The 27,895-nt window shown below is 32.7% G+C and overlaps 1 protein-coding gene across 1 annotated transcript in view; it reads left to right on the plus strand.

Annotated features, from left to right (window-relative positions):
- SYCP1 (synaptonemal complex protein 1) overlaps positions 1-27,895 on the plus strand; it is a 109,781-nt gene that overhangs the window by 42,594 nt on the left and 39,292 nt on the right. Inside the window, exons 16-24 of the mRNA XM_038561854.1 lie at positions 745-806; positions 10,542-10,646; positions 11,648-11,751; positions 12,877-12,994; positions 13,769-13,839; positions 16,405-16,486; positions 19,127-19,189; positions 22,096-22,158; positions 22,334-22,396. Of these exons, the coding sequence (XP_038417782.1) occupies positions 745-806; positions 10,542-10,646; positions 11,648-11,751; positions 12,877-12,994; positions 13,769-13,839; positions 16,405-16,486; positions 19,127-19,189; positions 22,096-22,158; positions 22,334-22,396 (731 nt within the window). The remainder of the gene's footprint in view (positions 1-744; positions 807-10,541; positions 10,647-11,647; positions 11,752-12,876; positions 12,995-13,768; positions 13,840-16,404; positions 16,487-19,126; positions 19,190-22,095; positions 22,159-22,333; positions 22,397-27,895) is intronic.

Consider the following 27,895-nt stretch of genomic DNA (forward strand, 5'->3'; position numbering starts at 1 on the left):
TCAGAAAGCTCTACAATAAAGAGGACTGAGAATTATTCCACAAAATGGTTATTGATCTTTGAAATCATAGTTTTCATTAATGTAATAAGATGTGATATGTAGCTTTAGTTTTGCATGGGTCTGAGAAAGAAATGTGTAGATAAAAAAGAGGAATTTGTCTGCAAAACAAAGTAAGAAATTTGACAATAGTATGAAAGGGCAGAAAGGTCAATCAGGTATTGTTTTGTATTCAAATGGATGTTTAGATGGGATGGGGGAATTTAAAGATTCCTCTACAGAGGTTCCATGTATATCGGTAATAGAACAACTAAAGTCTCAGAGGAGGTAGGAACATTGAGGTCTAGAGTACAATAGTCAGAATTAGCTTGAGAAAGTGGATTGCTTCTCCTTTTTAATTTGAAGAGTAAGAGTAGATATTTAGATAGTGATGAAGTAAATGTAAAGGCACATGCTGGATGACCTAATTCCAAATATATTTTATATAGATTCATTGCTTGTTTTGATTAGTGAACTTTGAGTTCATTTGATTGTGACTTTATAGAAACAGAAACATTCCTATTAATACTTATCTATTATTTTTGCATTAGTTCCATTTGGACTGCCTCATAAAGCTTTATGGTGCTTTAATTGGACTAAACCATCTCTTGGTTTTTTTCCCTTTTAAATGATGGTATTCTTATTTCTTGTCTCTCCTTTCATGTTCTTTTAATCTGACTTTTAACATCTTTTGTTTGTTTATTTTAGAAGAGATGACTAAGCTTAAAAATAACAGAGAAGTAGAACTTGAAGAATTGAAAATAATCTTGGTAAGTATATAATTTCTCTTGTTAACACAGAGCAGTTACTTTTCAAAGTAATATTGAATCCACTAACTTAGACTCTCACATTATAGATGTTTTATATTAGTGTTTTCAGCTAAAATATAAAACAAATTGTGTTTTAATGAAGTCACATTCTTAGTTGTACCAAGTTTAATACATTTTGAAAACTGTCTTGGTGAAGGTGTTTATATTATTTGAGTGTGTGTTGACATTACATTTAATTAAATATTAAATATTCATGTGATACTACAGATTTACTGATAGTAAGTTTGGTATGCCTTTGATACCTTTAAGCTACCAAGCTACAGTTTTGAGGAAGATATATATGTTATATGTTCAGTAACTATGTTTAATATTCAGATAGAATCATGTTTAATGAATTTGTTAAGATAGGCTTCATTATGTTTTAATTGATTACAATACACAGAGCATGGGCAGCAAACATTTTTTTAAAGAACTAGATAGTAAATATTTTAGGCTTTTAGTCTACATAGAAAATGTTAATTTTCTTCTCCTCTTTCCACACCTCCCTTCCCCTTCTTGTCCTTTTCCTGTCTTTTATTTTTAACGAGCTTGTAAAAATATAAAAATGACCCTTAGGTTAAGGGCCTACAAAAAGAGACTGTAGGCTGATTTTGTCTGGCAGGCTGTAGTTTGCTAACCTTTGGTATATAATACTGTTTATGATTACAGATACATGATTTTGGGTTTAACCTATTGTATCTCTACTTGATTTTGCAACTCCTGGTTCTTCTCTCAGGAAGCATTATTTCCAAATGCTAATTCTTTCTCCATTGAATTGCTTTACTCCAGCTCTTGTGAATAATAAAGTTTATATTGCTTTTAGATTTCATAATGCATACTTATTTTTTTGTTATACTTTAAGTCTCACCTTGAATGTCAGTTTAGGAAAAATCTCTTGATATTATCTATAAATCCCTCTTATCTAGTTTAGGTCTCTGTATGGCCTATGGCTATAGCCACCCTGAACTTTTCCTTAATAGCACGTATCACAAATGGAATTAATTTATTTTGGTATAATTGTTTAAAGATTTATTCACCCTTTTGACTCCCCCATACTTAGCAAAACAGACTACGAACATCTCTTAGGTTCCTTACATTTCTAGATATCTATGAATTGCAAAATGGAACTGAATAGTTTTTCTTAAGGTTTAAATTTTCTGTCTTTGAAAAATCAAATTAAAAATTACAAAATAATTGTTGTGCCTCAGTTTTCCATCTGTGAAATGGGGAAAATAATTGTACAAATCTAATGGGGTAGTTATAAGGAAAAAAATAAAACAATATATTTAACCATTTGACAAACATATACTGACTTTCTATTATGCTATACTCTGGGGGTATAATTGGGAGCAAATGGATGCATATGCTGCTTGCATGGGTCTGTAGTCATGAAATAATCACACTTAAATATAAGCAATCATTCAAAGATAATATTAAAATGGTGACAAAGGTAGTAAAAGATTAATTCATAGTGCTATCAGGCCTATAATAAAGGGATTTGAACTAGTTAGGTAAGGAGAGCCTTTTTTTTTTTTTTTCAAAAGTAAAGATTGAACTGAAATCCAGATAAGGAAGGGAAGAGCTTATCCAGAAGAGAAAATATTGTTTGTAAAGTTCCTTTGATAGGAAGGAGTATGGTAAGTGCAATGTGGAGTGAAAAGAAGAGAGTGGTACAAAATGAGGCTAAAGAGTTAAGTAGTAGGAGTGTGGCAATTGATGGCCTTTTGAATCATATCAAGATAGTTTTGTATTTATCCTAAGAGGAATGGAAAGCTCTAAAGAATTTGAGTAGAGAGTGACTTAGTTTGCATTTTGAAAAGCTTATTTGGCTTGTAATATTGAGAACAGTATATTAAGATACAACAGTTAAGTAGACAGACAACCGAAGTAGCTAGAGGAGAGATTGATTATAACTTAGGCTGGGAGGTGGTGGTGAGAAAAAGTGGATGGTTTTGAGAGATATTTAAGATTTAAATACTTTGGATTGATCTAGGGGGGTATTATCATTTGTTGAAAAGATTCCTTTTCTTTTTCCATTGAATTGCTTTTATACATTTATAGAAAAATCAATTGGCCATATTTGTATGGATCTGTTTCTAGACTATTTCTGTTTTCTTGGTCTATTTGTTATCAGTTCACCAATATATCAGTGTCTTGATTATTGTAGCTTTATAATTAGTCTTAGATTTTGGTAATGTGATTCCTCCAGCTTCATTATTTTTCAAAATTGTTTTAGCTATTCCAGTTCCTTTATCATATAAATTTTCAGCTGGTCTGTATCTAAGAAAATTACATCAGAATTATAATAGTAATTGTGGGGGGGATCCCTGGGTGGCTCAGCGGTTTGGTGTCTGCCTTTGGCCCAGGGCACTATCCTGGAGTCCCGGGATTGAGTCCCATGTCGGGCTCCCGGCGTGGAGCCTGCTTCTCCCTCCTCCTGTGTCTCTGCCTCTCTCTCTCTCTCTCTCTCTCTCTCTCTCTCTCTCATAAATAAATAAATAAATCCTATAATAGTAATTGTGTGAAATCTATAGATCAATTTGAGTTGAATTGTTATGATTACTTATGTTGAGTCTTCTAATACTTGAACATGGTATCTATTTGTCCTTGAATCTTTAATTAGCATTTTGTAGTTTTCAGTGTATAGATCTATTCATGTTACATTTATATCTAAGTATTTCCTTTCTGAAAGGTGTTTTGCATTTATTTAAAAGTGTCTTTCCAGTTGTACTTTGCTAGTAGATGGGAAATGATTGCTTTATGCACTAACCTTGTATCCTGCAGTCTTCCTAAAATCATTTGTTAGTTCTAGGAGTTTTTTGCACATTCCTTAAATTTTCTATGTAGACAGCCACTTTGTCGGCAAATAAGGACAGTGGTAGTTCTTTTATTCTTGTCTAACTGCACTGGATCAGACTTCTAATATGACATTCTTGAATAGGAGTGGTGAGCATGTACATCTTGGATACTTTGATCTTAAGTGTGATGTTAATTATTATTATTATTATTATTTTTAGAAATGCCCTTCTATGCATAGTTTTTTTGACAGCTTTTTTTTTTAAGATTTTATTTATTTATTCATGAGAGACATAGAGAGGCAGAGATATAGGCAGAGGGAGAAGCAGGCTCCATGCAAAGAGCCCGATGCAGGACTTGATCCTGGGACTCCAGGATCATGCCCTGGGCCAAAGGCAGGTGCTCAACTGCTGAGCCACCCAGGCGTCCCTTTGACAGCTTTTAATGTGAATCTATGTTGAATTTTGTCAAATGCTTTTTTCTGTGCCTTTTGATACAATTATGTGGTTTTTCTTTTTCAGAATCTTAATATGGTATAGTACATTGATTTTTCAAGTATTGAACTAGCTTTGCATTCTTGGGATAAATCCCAGTTGGTGTGGCATATTTTTCTTTTTCTACATTGAATGAATTTGTTTTATTAATATTCTGTTGAGGATTTTTGTTTTAGTGTTCATGGGAAGTCTATAGTTTTCTTCGATTATCTGGTTTTGGAATTAGGCTGTTACTGGCCTCAGAAAATGAGTTGGGAAGCATTTCTTTCATTTCCATTTTTTTGAAAGGGATTTTATAGAATTAGTGTTATTTCTTCCTTAAACATTTGGTAGAATTTTCTGGTGAAATCATCTGAACCTAGAGACTCTTTTTTGGCAAGATTTTAAACTATGAATCTAATGTCTTTCATTATTATAAAACTATTAAGTTACCTGTTTTATCTTAGGTGATTTTGGTAGTTTGTGGTTTTTAGGGAATTACTCCATTTCATTGAAGTTGTCAACTTTCTGTGCATAGAGTTTGTAGCATTTGTTATATTTTGAATGTCTATGGAATCTATAGTATTTACCCTTACTTTCATTACTAATATTGGTGATTTGTGTATGCTCTCTTTTTTCTTTGTCAGTCTTGATAGAAATTTATTAATTTTACTTTTCAAATAACCAACTTTCCATTTTGTTTATATTTCTCCGTTTTTCTATTTTCAGTTTCATTGATTTCTGCTCTTTACTATTTCCTTCCTCCTATTTGCTTTGGGTTGTTTATTTTTATCTTTTTCTAGGTTCTTAAGATAGAAACTTAGATCGTTGTTTTGAGACCATTCTTTTCCAAAATGAGCATTTAATGCTATAAGTTTCCTTTAATCGTCTCTTTAGCTGCATCCCACAAATTTTGTTATATTTTCATTTTCATTTAGGTTGAAATATTTTCAGTTTCTTTTGATTTCTTCTTTACCCTGGGGTTATTTAGAAGTTTGTTACTTAATTTCTCCATGTATTTGGAGACTTTCCTGTTTTATTTCTGTTATTCATTTTTAGTTTAATTCCATTATGGATCAGAGAATATATTATTTAAATTTATTAAGGATATATCTTAGTAAATGTTCCACATGTACTTGTAAAGAATTTGTACTCTCCTATTGTTAGGTATAGTGTTTTATAAATGTCAGTTAGATTCAGTTGATTAACTGTATTGTGAAAATCTTGTTTTTTTTTTTTTTGTCCTTTTTTGTATAATTGAGAGAGAAGTGTTAAAATCTCCTTTTTTAAAAAAAGTATTTTATTTATTCCTGAGAGAGAGGAGGGGGTTCAGAGACACAGGCAGAGGGAGAAGCAGGCTCCATGCAGTGAGCTTGACGTGGGACCCAATCCCGGGTCTCCAGGACTGGGCCCTGGGCCGAAGGTGGCGCCAAACTGCTGAGCCACTAGGGCTGCCCATTCTATTTTGATTTAGTAATGTTTCTTTCTAATTATGTCAATATTTGCGTCACATATTTTGAATTTCTATTATAAGCCTCACATTCATATATAACTATTATATCTTCCTGACAAATTGATCTTTGATCATTATTAAATATCTTTTTTTATCTCTGATAGTATCCTTTTGTCTTTTTTTTTTTTTTTTTTTTTAGTATCCTTTTGTCTTGAAGAAAGTTTATGATTTGCATGGTGCATCTTTCAACTTATATTAGTCTTTATATTTGTAGATACTTGTGTGTGTGTATATACACATATATATGTATATGGATCTTTCTATATATTATTAGAGTTAGCTTTTTTTTTTTTTTTTTAAATATTTTTTGTATATTTATTTATTTATTTATGATAGTCACACAGAGAGAGAGAGAGAGGCAGAGACACAGGCAGAGGGAGAAGCAGGCTCCATGCACCGGGAGCCCGATGTGGGATTCGATCCCGGGTCTCCAGGATCGCGCCCTGGGCCAAAGGCAGGCGCCAAACCACTGCGCCACCCAGGGATCCCAAGAGTTAGCTTTTTAAATCACAAATATGATCATATTATATGCTGTATTGAAATTTTAAATAGCTCCACATTGCCTATAGATAAAATTCAGACTCTTTAAGTACAATTAGTAGGTTTTTTAAAAAAGTTTTTATTTAAATTCTATTTAGTTAACATATAGTATATTGTTAGTTTCAGGGATAGAATTTAGTGATTCATCAGTTGCCTCTAATATCCACTGCTCATTACATGAAGTGCCCTCCTTAACACCCATCATTCAATTACTCCATACCCCCACTCATCTCTCCTCCAGCAACTCTCAGTTTGTTTTCTATACTTTAGAGTCTCTCATGGTTTGCCTCTCTTATTTTTCCTTCCGTTCCCCTATGTTCATGAGTTTTGTTCCTTAAATTCCGCATATGGATGAAATCATATGGTATTTGTCTTTCTCTGACTTAATTCACTTAGGATAATACCCTCTAGTTCCATCCACATCATTGCAAATGGCAAGAGTTCATTCTTTTTGATGGCTGGGTAATATTCCATTGTGCATATGTATGTGTGTGTGTATATACATATATGCATACACATACACACACCACATCTTTATCCATTCATCTGTTGATGGATATCTTGGCTCTTTCTACAGTTTGGCTATTGTGGACACTGCTGCTCTAAATATTTGAATCACTATTTTTGTATCCTTTGGATAAATACCCAGTAGTGCAATTGCTGGGTTGTAAGGTAATTCTATTTTTAACTTTTTGAGGAAGCTCCATACTGTTTTCCAGAGTGGCTGTACCAGCTTGCATTCCCACCAAGAATGTAAGAGGGTTCCCCTTTCTCTGTCTCCTTGCCAACATCTGTTGTTTCCTGACTTGTTAATTTTAGCTATCTGACAAGTGTGAGGTGGTATCTCATAGTGGTTTTGATTTGTATTTCCCTAATGCCAAGTGATGTGGAGCATTTTTTCATGTGTCCAGCAAGATGTTGCTGCGGCAGAGGTCAAAGAAGTTTGCTGCCTATGTTCTCCTCTAGGATTTTGATGGATTCCTGTCTCACATTTAGGTCTTTCATCCATTATGAATTTATTTCTGTGTATGGTGTAAGAAAATGGTCCAGGTTCATTCATTCTTCTACATGTGGCTATCCAATTTTCCCAACACCACTTGTTGAGGAGACTTTTTTTCCAGTGAATATTCTTTTCTGCTTTGTCGAATATTTTTTGCCATAGTGTTGAGGGTCTATTTCTGGGATCTCTATTCTGTTCTTTTGATCTATGTGTCTGTTTTTGTGCCAGTACCATACTGTTAGGGTGATTACAGCTTTGTAATAGAGCTTGAAGTCCAGAATTGTGATGCTTTCAGTTTTTCTTTTATTTTTAAAGATTGCTTTGGCTATTTGGGGCATTTTCTGTTTCCATACAAATTTTAGAATGGTTTGTTCAGCTCTGTGAAAAGTGCTCGTGGTATTTTGATAGGGATAGAAATAGTGAATGTGTAGATTACTTTGTGTAGCAAAGACATTTTAACAATATTTGTTCTTCCAATCCATGAGCATGGAACATTTTTCCATTTCTTTGTGTCTTCTTCGATTTCTTTCATAAGTGTTATATATTTGCTAGAGTACAGGTGTTTTGCCTCTTTGGTTAGGTTTATTCCTTAGGTATCAAGATTTTTGGTGCAGTTGCAAATGGGATCAATTCTTGGATTTCTCTTTCTGCTGCTTCATTGTTAGTGTATAAAATGCAGTAGACTTTTTTGTGTTGATTTTATATCCTCCAACTTTATGAGTTCCTATATCAGTTCTAGCAATTTTTTGGTAGAGCCTTTTGGGTTTTCTATATAGAGTATCATGTTGTTTGGGAAGACATGATTTAGATGCCTTTTATTTCTTTTTGTTGTCTGATTGCTGAGGCTAGAACTTACAGTACTGTTATATAACAGTAGTAAGAGTGAACATCACTGCTGTGTTCCTGATCTTAGAGGAAAAGCTCTTAGTTTTTCACCCATTGAGAATGATATTCACTGTGTCTTTCATATATGGCTTTTATGATATTGACATATGTTCCCTCTATCCATATATTGTGGAGGGTTTTTATGAAGAAAGCACACTATAGTTTGTCAGATGCTTTTTCTGCATCAGCTGAGAAGGTCATATGATTCTTGTCCTTTCTTTTGTTAATGTGATGTATCATGTTGATTGATTTGTGGATGTTGAAGCACCTCTGCAGCCCAGGAATAAATCTCACTTGGCCATAGTGAATAATCCTTTTAATGTACTATTGGATCCTATTAGCTAGTATCTTGTTGAGAATTTTGGCAACCGTATTGATCAGGGATATTGGCTTATAATTCTCCCTATTAGTGGGGTCTTTGTGTGGTTTTGGGGTCAAGGTAATGCTGGCCTCAAAGAATGAATTTCAAAGTTTTCCTTCCATTTCTATTTTTGGGCACAGTTTCAGAAGAATAGGTATTATCCTTCTTTAAATGTTTGCTAGGCTTACCCTGGGAAGCCATCTGGCCTTGGACTCTTGTTTGTTGGGAGATTTTTTTGGGGGGGGGAGATTTTTGATGACTAATTCAATTTCCTTGCTGGTTATGGGTCTGTTCAGGTTTTCTATTTCTTCTGGCTTCAGTTTTGGTAGTTTATGTTTCTAGGAATGCATCCATTTCTTCCAGATTGCCTAATTTGTTGGCATATAATTGCTCGTAATACTTTTTTAATTGTTTGTATTTCTGTGATTGTGATATCTCCTCTTTCATTGGTGATTTTAAAGATTTGGTCCTTTCTCTTTTCTTTTTAATAAGTCTGGCTTGGGGTTTATCAGTCTTAATTTTTTCAAAGAACTGGTTCCTAGTTTTGTTGATTTGTCCTACTGTCTTAAAAAATCTTTATATCATCTATTTCTGCTCTACTCTTTATTATTTCTCTTCTCCTGCTGAATTTAAGCTTTATTTGCTGTTCTTTTTCCAGCTCCTTTAGGTGTAAAGTGAGGTTGTATATTTGACACTTTTCTTGCTTCTTTAAGAAGGGCTCTATTGCTTTATAATTCCCTCTTAGTACCTCCTTTGCTGCATCCCAAAGGTTTTGAGGTGTCATATTTTCATTTTCATTTGCTTCCATGTATTTTTAAAGTTCTTCTTTAATATCCTGGTTGACCCATTCATTCTTTAGGAGGACGTCCTTTAATCTCCATGTATTTGTTGTCCTTCCAAGTTTTTTTTAAGATTTTATTTATCCATGAGACACACACACACACACACACACACAGAGAGAGAGAGAGAGAGAGAGAGAAGCAGAGACACAGGCAGAGGGAGAAGCAGGCTCTATGCAGGGAGCCTGATGTGGGACTGATGTGGGCGTGTTTCCAGGATCATGCCCTGGGCTGAAGGTGATGCTAAGCTACTGAGCCACCTGGGCTGCCCCATTCCAAGTTTTTTCTTACATTTGACTTCAAGTCTCATAGCATTGTGGTGTGAAAATACTGAGGTTAGGATCTCAGTCTGTTTTGTACCAGTTGAGTCCTGATTTGTGCCCCAGTATGTGATCTGATCTGTTCTGAAGATCGTTCCGTGTGCACTTGAAAAGATTGTGTACTCTGCTGCTTTAGGAGGAAATGCTCTGAATATATCTGTTAAGTCCATCTGATCCAGTTTGTTATTCAAAGTCCTTGTTTCTCTGTTGATCTTCTGCTTAGATGATTTGTCCATTGCTGTGAGGTCTTATTAAAATCCTCTACTATTAGTGTGTTATTATCAATGAGTTTCTTTAATTTTGTTATTAATTGATTTATATATTTGGCTGCCAAGTTAAGAAGTGTTAAATACTGTAAATATTTACAGTTGTTACAACTTCTTGTTGGATAGACCCCTTTATTATGATATAGTGTCTTTCTTCATCTCTTATTAATCTTTGGTTTAAAATCTAGTTTGTCTGATACAAGGATGGCTACTCAGGTCCATCCTGAGGGAATAAAGTAAAACCATTTCATAGGAAGAATGATAATAGAATTAGAGATTATAGATAGTGAAGATAAAATATTTGTTAGCTGTCATGTAAAAAAGAAATTAGAGTTAGTGACTAAGGAAGGCAGAACAATGATCATTGCATGAAAATTATAGGGAAGCACATTTTAGTATAATATAACGAGAAGCAGGATTGATGAAATAGTGAGTGACTAATAAATTTAATAAATTGGAGTGATTTATACATAAGATAAAGTTTGAATTCAGTAACCAGTATTTTTTTTTAAATAAAAAATTTCAGGGCTCTGTCCATTGTCATATTTAGTTTTGAAATTTACTTAATTATGACTTGTTTTCTCATTTTGAAAAAATTTAGCCAAAGAGATACTGATAATTCTTTTTGCTACAGTTAGACATTTTGATTATTTTGCATACATGTGTGCTTTGGCCGTCATGATTTGTTAATGTTCTTAAATAGGCAGAAAACCAAAAGCTTTTAGATGAAAAGAAACAATTTGAGAAAATTGCTGAAGAATTAAAAGGAACAGAACAAGAACTAACTGGTCTTCTCCAAACCAGAGAGGTTTGCTTTAAAAAAATACATTTTTCTTTCCAACATTTTATTAGTAGAGTACATGTTTACAGAATAGATTGTGGTATAGTTGTTAGCTTTGTGAGAGATTTCTTCACAAAATTCCTTTCAAAGGACGTGTTCATGCTACATATAATATACTAATGATTGTTTGAAACCAGTCTAAAGAATTTTCATATTATAATGTGGGAGAGAAAGGTCAACATTGAGATCTCAATAGATATCAATAGTATGCATAATGCTATGGTTTATAACAATCACATTTTCAATTTCTTTAGTATTTCTTAATTTATACATTTAAAATTTCACCGTTATTAAGTTCTTTTTAATTTTTAAGTTCTTTTTTATAATTTTATAGTGTTCTTACTATAATTTTAGAATAGATTTTTTATTTAAAAGAAGTATTTTTTCAGCATTACATTGTAACTATCTTTTTATAATAAGAACAGCTTAGATTTTTTTTAAAGATTTTATTTATTTGAGCATGAGCAGAAGTGGGGGAGGGGCATAGGGTGAGAGACAGGGACAAGCCAACTCCCTGCTGAGTGTGGAGTTGGAGGTGGGGCTAGATCTCAGTTCCTGATCATGACCTGAACTGAAGTTATATCCTTAACTGACTGAGTACCTAGGCACCCCCAGAAGAGCTTAGTTTTTAAGATACTGCCTGATTTCATTAATTAATGTATTTTTTCTTAATATAACATTTTAATTGAGATTAATTACCTTGTAGAGCAAAATTGATGAAAATATTTTATATGTGAACATAATTTTACTAGTTGAGCTTTAGAATATCAAGATGGAATTTACTTAAATTTGTCATTGATCCTTGTTCTAAAATTATAATGGTTTTGGCATTAAATCCAAGTTTTAAAATTTGACATTTTCTTATCAAAATATTGCCAAATATATGACTTGATTACAAAGTGGCCATACTTTTAAATAAGAAAATAGTAAAAAAATGTTTGCTGTCATTATATACATTTACTTTCCAGGAAAAAGTACATGATTTGGAAATACAATTAACTGCCATTGTGACAAGTGAACAGCATTATTCTAAACAGGTTAAAGAGCTGAAAACTGAGCTTGAAAATGAGAAGTAAGTTTTCTGTCTATAAATAACTTATATAGTCAATTTCTAAGCTTTCTGATAGTTAAGAGTAAATTAGTAAGTTATATTTGATATTTATTTAAATGGGGTTAAAGTTGTGTTTTATTCCTAGAGATCAAAATAATTTATTAATTCCATTGTTAATTACTTTAGCAATGATATATACATATTATTAACATAAAAAGAGTACGTTACAAAGTTGAAAACTTCTTTATAAGATCACTGTATTACTTTTCTTGGAGATATCTGGTTCCTGATAAAAATAATCATTTGCAGTTCTACATAGTTATTTTGGTTATTTTGTTAAATTATTTCATAGATTTGTTTTGGTGACACACAGGTCTTTGAATTATCGGTAAAAATTTATCAACCAAATTTCCTTTTAACAAATGGGTTGGTTAGTTATTTATACTTCAGTATAAATTTATGATATCCTTGGTATATTTGCTTTTTCAACCTTTCTTTTTTTTAATCTACTCTTCAATGATTTTCCAGTACTGGTAAGTAGAAGAAGATAGTAGGTGCTACTGAAATCATTCCATAGAGACACACAGTCCCCTTCTCTCATTTAAAATTGATTTTGATTGCAACCAATAATTGCAGTAATCTCTCTTCCAGTGTAGAGCATTTGAGATCTTGTAAGAGCTGTTCAAGTGTTGTGTATAGAAGTTAAACAAATTTTATTTATTTTAATTTAAATATTTTGTTAAAAATAGTTCATACCTCGTGTACTACTTTAATCAAATCACCAGAAGTTTGGAATAGTTTCTAAAAGACAGTATACTAGAGAGAAAAAATAATATGAAAATAATCATATATCCTTCAAAATGTGTGGAAAAATATGGGGCATGAAATGTGTAGGGAATATTCAAGGAAATATATGACATCTTGAAAAATTTATTCTAGAAAATTTCAAGCATGTACAAAGTCGGGGGAATAATGTAATGAAGCAGCATGTACCTATCACTCAGATTCAGAAATTATTAACTAATGGCCAATCTTATTTATACTCCCAGCTCTTTCTTCCTTTACCCTAAGATTATCTTGAATTAAATTCCACATCATATAATTTAATAGGTAAATATTTAGGTCTGACATGTTTTTAAAAAATAGGCTTAAGACTACTGAACTAAATGCAAGCTGCAACAGGCTTTCACTGGAGAACAAAGAACTAGCACAAGAAACAAGTGATATGGCCCTAGAAATCAAGAAACAGCAAGAAGATATTGATGTGAGTTGAAAAAGTACCAGTGACTTAGTTTTCTAACCTTTAAAATTAGGGTATTAGAATAGATGACCTTCCAAGATTCTTTCACCTTTACAAATCTGATTATCTTAGAGCTGATACTTTGTTTCAAAAGAAAAACTTGCATATTGATTTAGATGGTGATAATGAGCAACAGAATATATAGACTACCGATTGATAAAGTTGATCTAGTTTTAAGCATCAAGATTTTTGTGAAGTATTTATTAAGTTATGTAAGAATGTGGAGGATACAATGGTGAATAACCTCTTCCTTCCTCTTAAAGTTCTTATGGCTCAATAGAAACCAAAGGCTCAAATAACTTAAAATACTATATGTGTTGTTTTTGGGATCAAGTGTTGCCAGAGTTGACAGGATTACTTCTGCCTTGGTGGAAGAGAAGGCTTCAGAGAGTATAGCATTGATTTTGGGCTTAAAAGATAAATGAGTTCAGTAGGTAACAGTGAATGGAAAAGCATTCCTTGAAACCACAGAAATATGAAGAGAGGATAGAAGGCTTAAATTATCACTGGGAAACAGCAAGTAAGACTTGTTTTTTTAGCTCCTATATAGAGATTGTTAGGGGAGTAATTAAAGTAAGGCTGGAAAAATAATGTGGAACTATGCAAGGTAAATAACCCATTGTCTTGTTTTATATATAACTAAATGAATTTTATGCTGACAGATAAAGGTTTTAGATAAGTTTCAATTTTATTTTTGTTGAAACAAAATAATTAATATAAACACCTTTATTTCCTTAGAATAGCAAAAAGCAGGAAGAAATGATGTTGAAACAAATAGAAAAACTGGAAGAAACAGAAACACAGTTAAGGCAAGACCAATGAGTTGGCTTTTTTTTTTGTCTGGCAGAAGATTTAGTATTTCTTTTCTGTTAATCTGTTATAGTTAATTTAGATAATACTTAATGTTGAATGTGGGATAAAATAAAAAATTAGAATTACTACGTTGGAGTTCTGCTTAGAAATAAAATTGTAATAATATCTTTTGTTCTTAGTGTTGAAATAGTAAGATTAGGCATAGAAATTAATTTTAAAGCATCCTAAACTTTCTTATATTTAAAATTTAAGAAAGTAACTATATGCAAGAAAATTTAGAAATTTAAAAAAAAATTAGTATTTTTAAACATTATCCATGTTTCTGTGTGTTTTCACAATCATCTATTTTATTGCTTCTAAACTAGTTAAGTGGATATAACTATTTATTTTAATTCTTTTTGATTTTAGATATTTATGTTTTCTAGTTTTCCATTATCATAAATAGTACAGTAGTCAACATCTTGGTGCCTACAGATTTGTTTCCTTATTTTGAATTTGATAGGGTACATTTCAAGGAGTAAAATTTTCTGAGTCACTGCAATAATTGTTTCAATGACTTTTGATAGTCATATGTTTTCTGATAGGTTTTACTGGTTGTAAACCATACAGTTCAATGATTTTTGTATGAAAATGCTAGTTCCAAAGCCTTTTAATTTGTTTTGGATATTATCATTAACTTATTTGATAATATAATAGCTAAAAACAACTCAATACTCTTATGATTTATAATATTAGTTTTTTGGATAAACTTTATCCAAAAACTTTATAATTTTTTGTTTGCTTGCTAGAATTTCTTATTTCTGAAATTGCTTCTATCTGTTCCCCATTAATATTTTGAGGTCTCAATTGTTTTCTTACTGATTTATTTAAGCTTTAAAAAATATAGTAATCCTTTATCTTGTTTAATTTATAGTACATATTTCCCCCAACTTGTTTTCCTTTTATTTTGGCAATTTTTGTCTTACACAAGGTTTTTGATTTTTGTATTAAGTCTAATTGTCTTTTTTGGGGGGGAGTGTAAATTTTCCCATTGCTTGTCTACTTAGAAATTTTTTGCCTGCTTGAAATCAAATATTAATTTTTTTAGTTCTTTTTCAATTTGATATATTGATACTTAGGTTTTTTTCTCTTTTTCAAATAATAAAAACATTTCAAAATAGTAGTTTACTTCTTAACACAGCTATGGATCTATGAACTTGGGTTTTGATATATAGTGTTTTATTTTTTTTATTTTATAAAGATTTTATTTACTTGTTTATGAGAGACACAGAGAGAGAGAGAGGCAGAGACACAGGCAGAGGGAGAAGCAGGCTCCCCGCAGGGAACCCAATGTGGAAATCCATTCCAGGATCACACCCTGAGCCAAAGGCAGACGCTTTGGAATATGCCAATTAAAAAAATGCCAATTAAAAATTTAATACTCGGGATCGCTGGGTGGCGCAGCGGTTTAGCGCCTGCCTTTGGCCCAGGGTGCAATCCTGGAGACCCGGGATCGAATCCCATGTCGGGCTCCCGGTGCATGGAGCCTGCTTCTTCCTCTGCCTGTGTCTCTGCCTCTCTGTCTCTCTCTGTGTGACTATCATAAAAAAAAAAAAAAAATTAATTCTCAGTTAAAGAGTAAATATCCTGGACTCAGTTTTTACATGGCCAGCCATATGAATGAATGATATTCTGTGCATACAGGCTAGACCCAGCAACGTATTAGTGCTAACCAGAGAGACTGTAATTAGAAATAGCTTCAAAGGGGTCCCTGGGTGGCGCAGCGGTTTGGCGCCTGCCTTTGGCCTAGGGCACGATCCTGGAGACCCGGGATCGAATCCCACGTCGGGCTCCCGGTGCATGGAGCCTGCTTCTCCCTCTGCCTGTGTCTCTGCCTCTCTCTCTCTCACTGTGTGCCTATCATAAAAAAAAAAAAAAAAAAAAAAAAAAAAAAAAAAGAAATAGCTTCAAGGATCTGACACAAAGGTACCTTTGCTTTAATGTGTAACAGGCAGATTTTTAATCTAAACAATTTTGAAAGGATTATACAAACATGGCACAAGTTTCAAAGTGACAAAGCGGCACATAGGGAAAGAAAACTATCTTCCTATTGTCTCCCTGCTATCTAGTTTCCTTCCCCAGAAGTATCACTGTTTCTTGTGTGTTTCCAGAGATACTATCTCTATATGTAAGGATATTTGTCTATGTAAATATCTCATTAAAATCACTTGTATTTATGTCCCTAATTTATTTGTATAAAATTGTGACATGTTAGAATGATGACTGGTTTATGACTTACGAGTAAAGTGAAATCTTGACTTAAAAAAAGTATTTCTTTTTTTTTTAATGGATAAAGGATCTAGATGATTAGTTCCAAATTAAATGTATAAAGTAATTTAAGTGTAGGAGAGGAAGTGTACCTGTTGACATTAATGCATGAAAAATTACCAAAAAAAAAAAAAAGAAAAAGAAAATCTAAACCAAGAGAAAATATAATAGTCAATGATTTTAAGAAATCCCAGAAAAGGAGTGAAACAAAAATATAAAAATTTTTTCACTGTCACTCTTCCATTTCCTTTAAGGAATGAATTGGTATCTGTGAGAGAAGAACTAAAACGGAAAGGAGATGAAGTTAAATGTAAATTGGACAAAAGTGAAGAAAATGTATGTTATATTTAATAATAAATTGTATAACAGAATTTCAAGTCCTAAAATAAACAGCACATGTTTAAAAAAGAAGTGAAGTATGCTATAGTATAAATAGTGATATAGGGACTCTTGTAGGCTATTGACCTTTAAACTATAGGCAAGAGTTGGGTTATTTTGCTTACATGGTTTATATCTAGAAGAAATAGTGGCATAATTTTAAATTTCTTTCATAAATGCTCAATATTTAGGGGCACCTAGGTGGCTCAGTCACTTAAGCACCTGACTGTGATCTCAGCTCAGGTCTTGATCTCGGGCTCATGAGTACAAGTCAGGTTCCATGCTGATGTGGAGCCTACTTAAAAAACACAAAGCATAACCCCATAAATGTTCAATATTTAATGTTGATTTACGTTTTTAGGCTAAAGGGGCTCATGTTTTAGTAGTAAGGAACATACTGATAAATTGATGTTTGTGTTGTGCTTTGGTGGATATGATTTCAACAAGTTGAGATAGGAAGATTTTTAAGCAAAGAATGTCACAGAAGTGGAATAGTACAAAATATGTGACATGATAATAGTATTCAGTATACGTAGTGGGGGAAAAATTTGCCTAAATAGAAAGATCAAGCTAGATTGTAAAGGCCTTGACTGTGTTTTTTCATTCATTCAACACATATTTAGCTACGTACATGTGTGAGGCATTGTTCCAAGTGCCCAGTTTGGATTTCATTTGTTCTGGTGGATAATATGTAATCTAATTAAGGGTTTTTTTTTAAATTAGGGAAATGACATTTTTAATTTTTAAGAATGGATTGGGGAGATGTGAAAGGCACTGGAATCAGTTGGAAGGCTTTAAAAAAACATCTTGAATGCTCTGAAAAAAAATCTTGGAAAGGACTTTGGCCTAGTTTAGTTTACTTACTTATTCTTGAGTCAGTAATTGTGGTTAAGGGGTAAAGTAATTTGGTGAAGCCTAAGCTGTGTACCCACCTACTCCTAGAGACAGATCAGCTTCCATCAAACCACATGGATTAATAAGCCAGATTACTATGGAATTTATACTAATAGTGTCTTCTCAGGAAAGGATGGTTGCCAAACCAAAGCAGGTTCTCTATATAAATGATACTGGAATCTATACAGGGAGCATCTAATCAAAAATTGAGTCAGGACAAGCTTACTGGAAGAAGTGACATTCAGTTTGAAACCTAAGATTAATAGGAATTAGTGGAAGGCAGAGGAGTGGACACAAATATATCAGGGAAGAGAGTATTATAAATTATAAGCACACACACATACACTCTATGCAGAGTATGAGAGAGTGTCATATTTAAACAACTATGAAAAGTTCATCTTGGCTAAAAGGTGGAGTTTAAGATAGTAGTAATAGTGGAGGGAGTAGGAAAAGATGAGAGTAGAGAGATGAGCATGGAGAGATGAAGGATAGGGGAAATGAAGATTGAGAGAGATGAGGGCAGATTATTTAAGGCTTCATAAACTATATTTAGGAATTTGAGGTTATTGAACAATTTTGACCTGAGAAGTGTCATATTTATTTTTAGAAAGTTGTAAGACTATATCGACTAAGGATGAGATGAACTAATATTTTTAACGGCTGACAGTGTACCAGGAACATTCTAGTTCTTTATATACATTCTTAGTTAACTGCAAGTTATTTTTTCCTCGTTTTATAAATTAAGGAATTAGGCCTCCGAAGAGTGAAAAAGCCTTGAAAGGAAGGCTACATGACTAAGAAGTAGTGGTGCTGGCCTTTTAACATTGATTGTTTAGACTATACCACACTTTTTTTCTCTCCAAAAGGTATTTTTTCTTTATATTTATTAAGTTCAACTAGACAATGGAATTTAATCTCCCAAAGGTTTGCTATGTAATATACTACTTTAAAATTTGCATCACAGGCTGCTTCAGGACACTAGTTCTTTTGTGATGGAGAAAAATATGAATTTATTGTTCAATGTAAAATAAAAATCCTTTACCAGGAATTTAAATGTATTTCACCAATGTACAAGATATTAGTGATAAGGAAAAAAGCTGAAAATGAAACACTTACACTTTGTTAGCACTTTTAAGCTTGTTCCGTGGTCGGATTTCAATTTACTTATTGAAACAGTTTCCCCAAAAGAATCCAATTTGGAAGTAGTTCTCAGAAGTTTGCCTGATATTGAAATTCATTACACCTTTCTCCCCAATTCGCTACCTTAGTTCAGACATTTATATTATTTTATACATGCTCTCTCTCAGACTATTTTCTCATCTCTACAATGGATATAATAATACCTGCCCTTTATCATTGGGTTGTTCTGAGGTTCAGGTTAACAGATGTTTGTGAAAGATACATTTAAAAGATTATAAACATTTCTGTACAAGACAACTTTAAAAAATTCAGGGTAAACTGGGAAAGTTGATTAAATATTACAAAGTAATATTGGGCTAAGATTAAAATAAGAATGATGAACATTAACAAAAAAATTAAAGATAATTTCTTTTTAAAAAAGGATACTGCATTAAACTGGGAGTCTGGATATTTTATGTAGAAATATAAGACTAAGTTATGTAATTCCACTTTTGAAAGATATTCATAGAAGAAAATAGAAATTCTGTTAACATTTTAAATCTGATGGCAAATAATGTTTCTTAGGCTCGCAGCATTGAATGTGAAGTTTTAAAAAAAGAGAAACAAATGAAGATCTTAGAAAACAAGGTATTATCAAATTGCAAGAAATGTTTTTAAGAAGAGTCTTTGTAACAATATATATATGACTAGATTCTGACCAGTCTTTATACTGTCCTGTACAGGGAGATTTCAGTTCTCTTTTGAAGGCGTTAAAGGAATAATTTTGGATTTTACCACAGATTTCTTTGAAGAAGCTCTGGTTTCAGGAGTTTTGTACTTCAAAATTTCAAAGAGCAAAGTTTCATTAAACTCCTCTTTAGTTATCTTTTTCCCTTTCCCCAAATTTTACACTCTCAGCAGCTGCATTTGTTGCAGATATGTTTAGAATGGCAAGATGCTTTTAAACATTGTTGTTAGACATTTCTCTCATTCTTATAATCAAAGGAGCTACAGAAAATTTTCTACTCTCTTTATGTGAAGTTGTGAAGTGTTTTTACTGCCTGGCTGCCCATCCCAATTCACTTCTCTCATCTCTATACATTTGTCCTAAACTTGACCTTCTACATAAGTAATGCTCTGGAAAAGTATGGTTCTCTCTGAAGTTCTGACCTCTGATAATCAACACCATTTTTTTTCTGCCTAGAATTCTGGTAAATGAAATTCTTTATTGCTATTTTACTTAGAAATGAACTGTGATTGTGGGACGGCTGGGTGGCTCAATGGTTGAGCATCTGCTTTTGGTGAGTCCCACATGGGGCTCCCTATTGGGAGCCTGCTTCTCCTTCTGCCTATGTCTCTGCCTCTCTCTCTGTGTCTTTCATGAATAAATAAATAAAATCTTAAAAAAAAAAAAAAGAAATGGACTGTGATTGGGGAAAAAAAAACTATGGTAGTTTAAATCCTTTTCAAGAATTTTGGACATTTTACCAAATATATTTATCTTCATTAGCCCTAAATTTGGAGATTATTTAAATTTAAAAGGAGTGACAAGTTATTTTAATTTTCATTAGTTTATTCAGAAAAAAAAAGAGTAAGATGGAGCAGTCAAATGACATTCAAAGTTGATAGTTTTGATGTCATTATTTTAGTAAGACATGCACTTATTTTTGGACTGTAGTAATGTGAGTTATAAAGTTGGCTTTATAGGAATATCAATATCTGAAGTCTTTTCAGGGGTAAGTCTGATTTTCATTCTTTCTGCTGATGTTTACTCATTGATTCTTATGAATTCTTTGTGTTCTTTATGATTCTTTGGAATTTTATCTATGGGAATTCTTTGAGGCTTGTGTTAAAGTTTATATCTTCCCAAAAGGATTTCTTTTTTTTTAATTTTTATTTATTTATGATAGTCACACAGAGAGAAGAGAGAGAGAGGCAGAGACATAGCAGAGGGAGAAGCAGGCTCCATGCACCGGGAGCCCGACGTGGGACTCGATCCCGGGTCTCCAGGATCACGCCCTGGGTCAAAGGCAGGCGCCAAGCCGCTGTGCCACCCAGGGATCCCCCAAAAGGATTTCTTTAGGAGCACCTTTCACCAGGAACCATTTTAAATTAAATTCTCCATTTTAGGCTTTCCAAATCCTAGTAATAGTATGAATTCAGGCTATAAACTCCTATAAGGCCACCTCATGGCTAAAATTCTGAGACCATTTTGATACCTTTCACTTAGTGCTAACATCAAGGCAGACAAGTTTTCTTGTGCCCCTCTGTGTGACAGATTTATTTATTTATTTTTACATTTTCATGGAGTAGGTAGTCTTTTGAGTTTGTGGCTTTATGCAGGGTTGTCTTATTCAATTCCTTTCCTTTAGTGAGCTCTAAGTTTTATCTCCTATCTCCCTTTTCCTAGGTAGTTTTAGCAAATATCCTTAGCTAGCTTTGGTGCTACCCCCAAACCTATTATTGCCACTTTAAAGTTACATTTCAAGTAAGCAGATTCCTTATTTTGTAGCCATTTCCTTTTAAATTATCTTTATTAGGAAGGTTGTTCAGAGTATATAGGTGGCTTTTCTGCCAAAATTGGAAATTGTAGATTTTTAAAATAAATAAACATTGTATAATAGTTGTACCTGCTAATATGTTTATACCAGTAAAATTGGCATGAAAGTCACTAAAATGTTTCTCATTTTTCTATAGCTTTTCTTCCTTAGTTTTCTTTTGCGTTTTCTGAAGTAGACCATATAGAGGTGGGGTATATTAAAAATGAGATATTAAATAGCTGTGCCATGTATTACTCAGTTTTAGAATAAATAGCAGACTGTGACTGTACATGGGTTTTGCAATAAAAATATTTAACAGAGTATTTTGTGCTGAGAGATTAATTTTTTTCCATTGGAGTGTCTTTCTAGATGGAAATTAGGACAACTTACATATCTGTAGCATTTTACGACTGTTTAGAAATCTGTGCTGCTTTTATGGTACTCCAAATATTTCTTAGCCTAATGCCTCTTAATCTAATTGTGTGTGTACTCAGGTGAAATAGTCTCTCAAAGTGAGATATAAAAATTGGTTTAGGTGGTATTTCTATATTAGAATATATTTAGAAGGAGGTAGATTATTATATTATTCCCCTTCCCCAAATATAAAAGTATAAGAGACTCGGAAATGAGAAATGGAGAATAATGAGTAAGGAAGAAGGCAAGTTATAGGTAATCTTACTTCTGGCTGTAGCTTTTCAAAATCCAATTAATGATATAATTCAGCCATTTATATAGAATTAATTGACCAAGAAGTACATTTTCCTTAAAGTAATTGAATTCATGTATTCTTTAAATAGGTTGAGAAATGTTAAGAATTTCAAATTTACATTGAGAAAATCTTTATTAAAATTTATACTTAATCACATAATTTTTTACATTAATGGGATTACTAAACTAAATGATTTTTGAAGTGACCTTTATGTTATTTTATGCAATATTTTTGTTAGTTTGAAATTACCTATGTTGACTTGGAATATTGAATAAGATAATTATTAGTTTCTCATAATTTTTTAGTGTAACAGTTTAAAGAAACAAGTTGAAAATAAAAGCAAGTGTATTGAAGAACTCCAGCAGGAGGTATGTACTGATTCTCAAAATTAAACTGTTAAAGAAAAACTTTTTTTTTTCACTATACTTTTAGAGAATAATTCTTTAGTAATTTCAGTCTAAGTCAGTGGCAGTGCAGAATTGAATCACATTGTTAGTAAGCATAATTCTTTAATTTTTTTTTTTTTTTTTTTTTTTTTTACAGAATAAGGCCTTGAAAAAAAAGGGTACAGCAGAAAGCAAGCAACTGAATGTTTATGAGATAAAGGTATTTGGAATCTTTATTTTTGTTTTTAAAATACTAGTAAGGAGATGAGAACTTAGGAATTTTATACTTTATTTTAGCAGTTATTTTGAAAAATTATCTTTTGAGGTTGTAGGAATCCTTTTAGTTGTAATAGAGTGCTTGTTTGTGACTGAGCTGTATTAGAACAATCTAAGCAGCTTAAATATATGAGCATGTGTGGTATATGTGTGCATTCCTTACCCGTATCTTCAGATTTGAGAATGAGTAGGTTTGAGGTGGAGCCTTGCCCTCTGTGTTTTATAGAAGGTCTATATATGATTATCCTGTTGCACAAGAAGTTTGAGAACCATTGATTTTGTAGAAACAAAGTTAGGAAATGTCAGCTCTTGATGTCAAAGCCTTAATTTGTTTATTTTCATATTCCCAAGTCTCTGAACAACAACTGACAGTATTCAAATAGTTTTTGAGTCTTGAATGGAAAACAATGGTTCTCAGTGTTTGAATGATGTTCCTTTTCTAGGAAAGCAAAGATCTTATATCTTATTTTAATACTTTTTGAAATTAAAATATATAAACATTGTAATAAAAATGAAAAGAATTCTCATATTGCTGGTATATAGAAAAGTAACTGATAACAGATACCCTATAAATTCAGCCTTCTATAGGTAGAATAAAGAGAAATATATAAAATATTCATAACAGCATTATTTGTTGTAGTAGCCCTAAAATGAAGATGACACAGATGGTAACCATTGCTAGTGTAAAAATAAGTCAATAGCAAATCACTCTAAGATGACCCAGATGTTGGAATTAGGAGGTAAGGTCATTTATTTAGTTTTTATAAGTATATTCAAAGATGGAGAGTGTGATTATCATGAAATAACAAACGGAGAATCTCAGCAAAGAAATGGAAACTTTAAAAAAGAATCAAATAGAAATTCTAGACTGAAAAATAAGATATCTTACAAACTTCAAAGGTCCAAGTAGTAGATTGAAGGTAGATGAAAAGAGTGTCAGTGTACTTGAAGCTGGGTTAGTAGAAATGGTTAGAGAAACATAGGAAAAAAAATTAAAAAGAAGAAGAAAGTTTCCTTAGTCACCTGTGGAACAATATCAAGTAGGTATAAATGTGTAATTGGAGACCCTAAGGAGAGGAAAGAGAGGGAGAATAGGGCAAAAGAAAGTTATTTGAAAAATTTCTGAAAAAATTACCACATTTAATAAAAGCATAAATTTGCAGATCTATGGCTTTTATCAAATCTAAAGCAAGATTAACAGAAAGAAAATGATAAATGATAAAGAAAATGATACCTAGGCGCAGGTATCAATGATACCACCTATGCACAGTGGTAAATCCAAAAATAAAGAGAAACTTTTAAAGTTTCTCCCTCAAGGTGGGCGGAGGGTTGGGGTGACTGGGTGATGGGCACTGAGGGGGGCACTTGATGGGATGAGCACTGGGTGTTATGCTATATGTTGGCAAATTGAACTCCAATAAAAAAATAAAAACAAACAAAACAAAACAAAAAAGGTTTCTCCCTCAGAGAAAGGGGAAACACTGACACAAATGAGGGCTGACCTTCAATCAGGACAGTGAAGGCCAGATAACAAAGGAAAGACATCTGTAAAATGATGCCAGAAATAAACTATCAAGCCACAATTCTGTATGCTGCAAAAATAAGGACCTTGGAAAACTATACTAAATGCCAAAGACATGCGAAAGGATTTTTTTTTCATCTGAAGGAAAATGACATCAGATGAAAATTTGAATCAATGGGAGGAATGAAAAAAATTATAAACAATATGTAGATAAATATAAAAGGCTATATATTTTTTCTTAATTTTTAAGGTATGTATATGGCTTCTTTAAGAAATGCTATATAGAATGCATTAGATATATGATAACCATGACACAAAGGGCAGGAGGAGGGTAAATACGACTATTTTGTTATAAAATTTTTTCATTATGCATGAAGTAGTACACTATTAAGTCTTAAGTACACTATGGTAAGTTATTGATACATATCATTCTCCCTAGAGCAGCCACTATAAAATAATGAGAAGAAACCTAGAAAGCCAATACTAAAAAATTGTTTTTCCATCGGTTGTCAAATGATCCTTTATTGAAATATTTTCCTTTGGAGTTCTTAACTTAGTTGGGCTTTCACTACACACTGTTGTCATCTGTGATATCATGAGGCTGGTCATCAACATTTCAGCCTACAGATTGGGTAATCCCCAGGATCTCTTTAATAGTTCCAGAGTTCTCTGGCTGAAGATTGGTGCTATGTCTGTTTGGCTTTGTTGATGAGATGACAATCTCATCAAATTAGTATTTCCATTGTGCTTAATGTTTTTCTGCTGTCTCTTGTCAGTTCCCTGAGGGCTTTGATAATCAGGGCAGAGGCAGAAGATACTTCAATCTGGGCTTTCTGATCTGAACGGTCAGTTTCACTGTAATCCTCAGACCCTTCCAATCACTGGTTGCTTTGGCAGTGTCATCACCAACCTTTTTTTGAGTCATACAGGGGGCTGATCTTCAGGCCTAGGGCAGATGTGACACCAACTTCCCCAGTGGCATTTCAGGTGTACGACTTTGATTTCATCGGGGCTGACCTTAGGCAGCATGGTGGAGGCATTTCTTTCAGATGAACCCAGATTTGGGATGACCAAAGACATTGCACCTTCATCTCCTTCGAGCTGAAAGCCAAAAATTAGAGCACTAAAAAGTTTTGATAAACCCAAAAAAGGGGCAGAAAAAAAAAGGTGATATGAATAGAAGGCAAAGAGCAAAATGATACATCTGAATGAAACATATCAATAATTACCCTAAATATCAGTGGACTACTTTAATAAAAAGGCAGAGATTATTAGTCTGAATAAAAAATGGAGACTAAACTATAAACTGGCCATAAGAGACACACTTTATTTAATATAAAGTTACAAGGAAGTTGAAAATAAAGATTTTAAAAAGATACATCATATCCCATGCAAACAGTAAGAATAGGAAAATTGGATTGATTATTTTAAGAACACACAAAATAGATTGAAATACAAATATCAGAGATCCAAAGAGGCATTTCACAGTGATAAAGGCCTTAGTTCATCTGGAAGATGTAACGATCATGTATATGTTTGTATTTAGTGAAAGGGCTTCAAAAAACATGAAATAAAAACTTAAACTAAAATGAGAACTAGACAATCTAATCATAGTTGGGAATTGTAATATCCCTCTTTTAGCAGTTGATAGTAGTGAAAAATTGGTAAGAATGTAGAAATTCTGAACAACACTATTTATTACCTTGACTTAATTTATATTTATAGAGCACCATAGCTATAATGGTGAAGGACACATAGAATGTTTACTGGAAAGACCGTATGCTGAACCATAAGACAAGTCTCCCTATGTTTAAAATGATTGAGATTTTACAGAGTCTCTTCTTTAACTACATCAGAATTATCCTAGAAATAGGTGACCTTAACATACCTAAAAAAGGCTGAATATTTAGATACCACACTGGTAAATAAATTCATGGGCCAAAGAAGAAATCACAAGGAAAATAATCAGAAATTATTTTATTTTATTTTTTCAGAAATTATTTTAATGAATAATCTGAATAATGATAGAAATGTAGCATGTCAAAATTTGTGGCATGAAACTATAGCAGATTTTGGAGGGAAATGTATAAAAAATGTTTATTTTAGAACAGAAGAAATAACTCAGATTTTTATTGAGACACTTAAAAAAGGTGAACAAATTAAACCCACAGAAAATAGATAAAAGGAAATAGTAAAGAATAGAGAAAAAAAGAGAAAAAAAGGAAAAAATCAATGAACTCAAAAGTTGATTCTTTGAGAATATTAATACAATAGATAATCCCCTAGCAAGATTGATTACAAAAAGAGGATAAAACTCACTGTAGGGTAGGAATGAAATAGGACATTATTAATGTAGATACTATGAATAGTAAAATATAGGAATGTGATGAACAACTTTATGGCAATAAATTTGTTTTTTTTTTTTTTAAATTTTTATTTATTTATGATAGTCACAGAGAGAGAGAGAGAGGCAGAGACACAGGCAGAGGGAGAAGCAGGCTCCATGCACCAGGAGCCCGATGTGGGATTCGATCCCGGGTCTCCAGGATCGCGCCCTGGGCCAAAGGCAGGCGCCAAACCGCTGCGCCACCCAGGGATCCCTATGGCAATAAATTTGAAACTTAGATGAAATGGGAAAATTTGGAAAATCCAATTTACTAAGACTGACATAAGATGAAATAGAAAAACTTAAAGAGCCATATACCAGGGATATTGAATTTGTCATAAAAAATTTCCTAGAGAAATACCCAGATCTAGAAGGTCTTACTGGTGAATTCTAATACACACTTCAGGAAAAAATAATACCAGTCTTGGGGAGATGGGCAAAATGAATGATATAGCCTCCTAGTTATGGAATGTATAAGTCATGGGATAAAAGGTTCAGATTAGGAATATAGTTAGTGTTTTTCTAATGGTATTCTATGATGACAGATGGTAGCTACACTTGTGGTGAACATAGCATAATGTATAGAGACATTGAATCACTATATTGTATGCCTTAAACTAATGTAACACTGTATACTCAAATTTAAAAAATTAAAGAAATAATACCAGGGTTTTACAAACTTTTCCTAAAGATAGAAGAGAAAGAAAAATTTCCAACTAGTTTTTTGATACCAAATCCTGACAAAGACATTACAAGTGAAGAAAATTGCAGACCAATATCCCTTATAAATATTGATATAAAATCGTAATTATAATATTAGTAAATATAATCCAGCAGTATATTAAAGCTACAAGTGGAGATTTTTTTCTGGGGAAAGTAATTTTAAAATTTAAGACTATTATTGTAATTTCCTGTATCATAATGAAAGGGAAAAATCATAATCATCTCAGTGGTTGTGGGAAAAGCATCTGACAAAATTCACTCATTCTTTTTATTTTTTAAAAAGATTTTATTTATTCATGAGAGACACAGAGAAAGGCAGAAACACCGGCAGAAGGAGAAGCAGTCTCCATGCAGGGAGCCTGACGTGGGACTCGATCCCGAGTCTCCAAGATCACACCCTGAGCTGAAAGTGGCATATTATTCTTCCTAGAGCAGCCACTATAAAATAATGAAAAGAAAAGAAAAGAAAAGAAAAGAAAAGAAACCTAGTGAAAGCCGATACTAAAAAATTGTTTTTCCATTGGAAAAACTGCTGAGCCACCCAGGCTCCCCAGCACTCATTCTTGATAACAAATTTTCAGTAAACTAGAAATAAACTTCCTCAGTTTGACCCAGAGCACCTACAAAATATTTAAAGCCATCATCATGCTTAACAATGAAAGACTGAATCCCTTTTTTTCAAATATCAAGAACGATTTTTGCTCTAATCACCCGTACTTGTATTGGAGGTTAGTACATTAAGAAAAAGATTTATAGATTAGAAAGAATAAGTTAAACTATCTCTTCTTTTGTTTTTAAGGTTTTTATTTTAT

The sequence above is a fragment of the Canis lupus genome, chromosome 17 (assembly GCF_011100685.1).
Source record: "Canis lupus familiaris isolate Mischka breed German Shepherd chromosome 17, alternate assembly UU_Cfam_GSD_1.0, whole genome shotgun sequence".
NCBI lineage: Eukaryota > Metazoa > Chordata > Mammalia > Carnivora > Canidae > Canis > Canis lupus.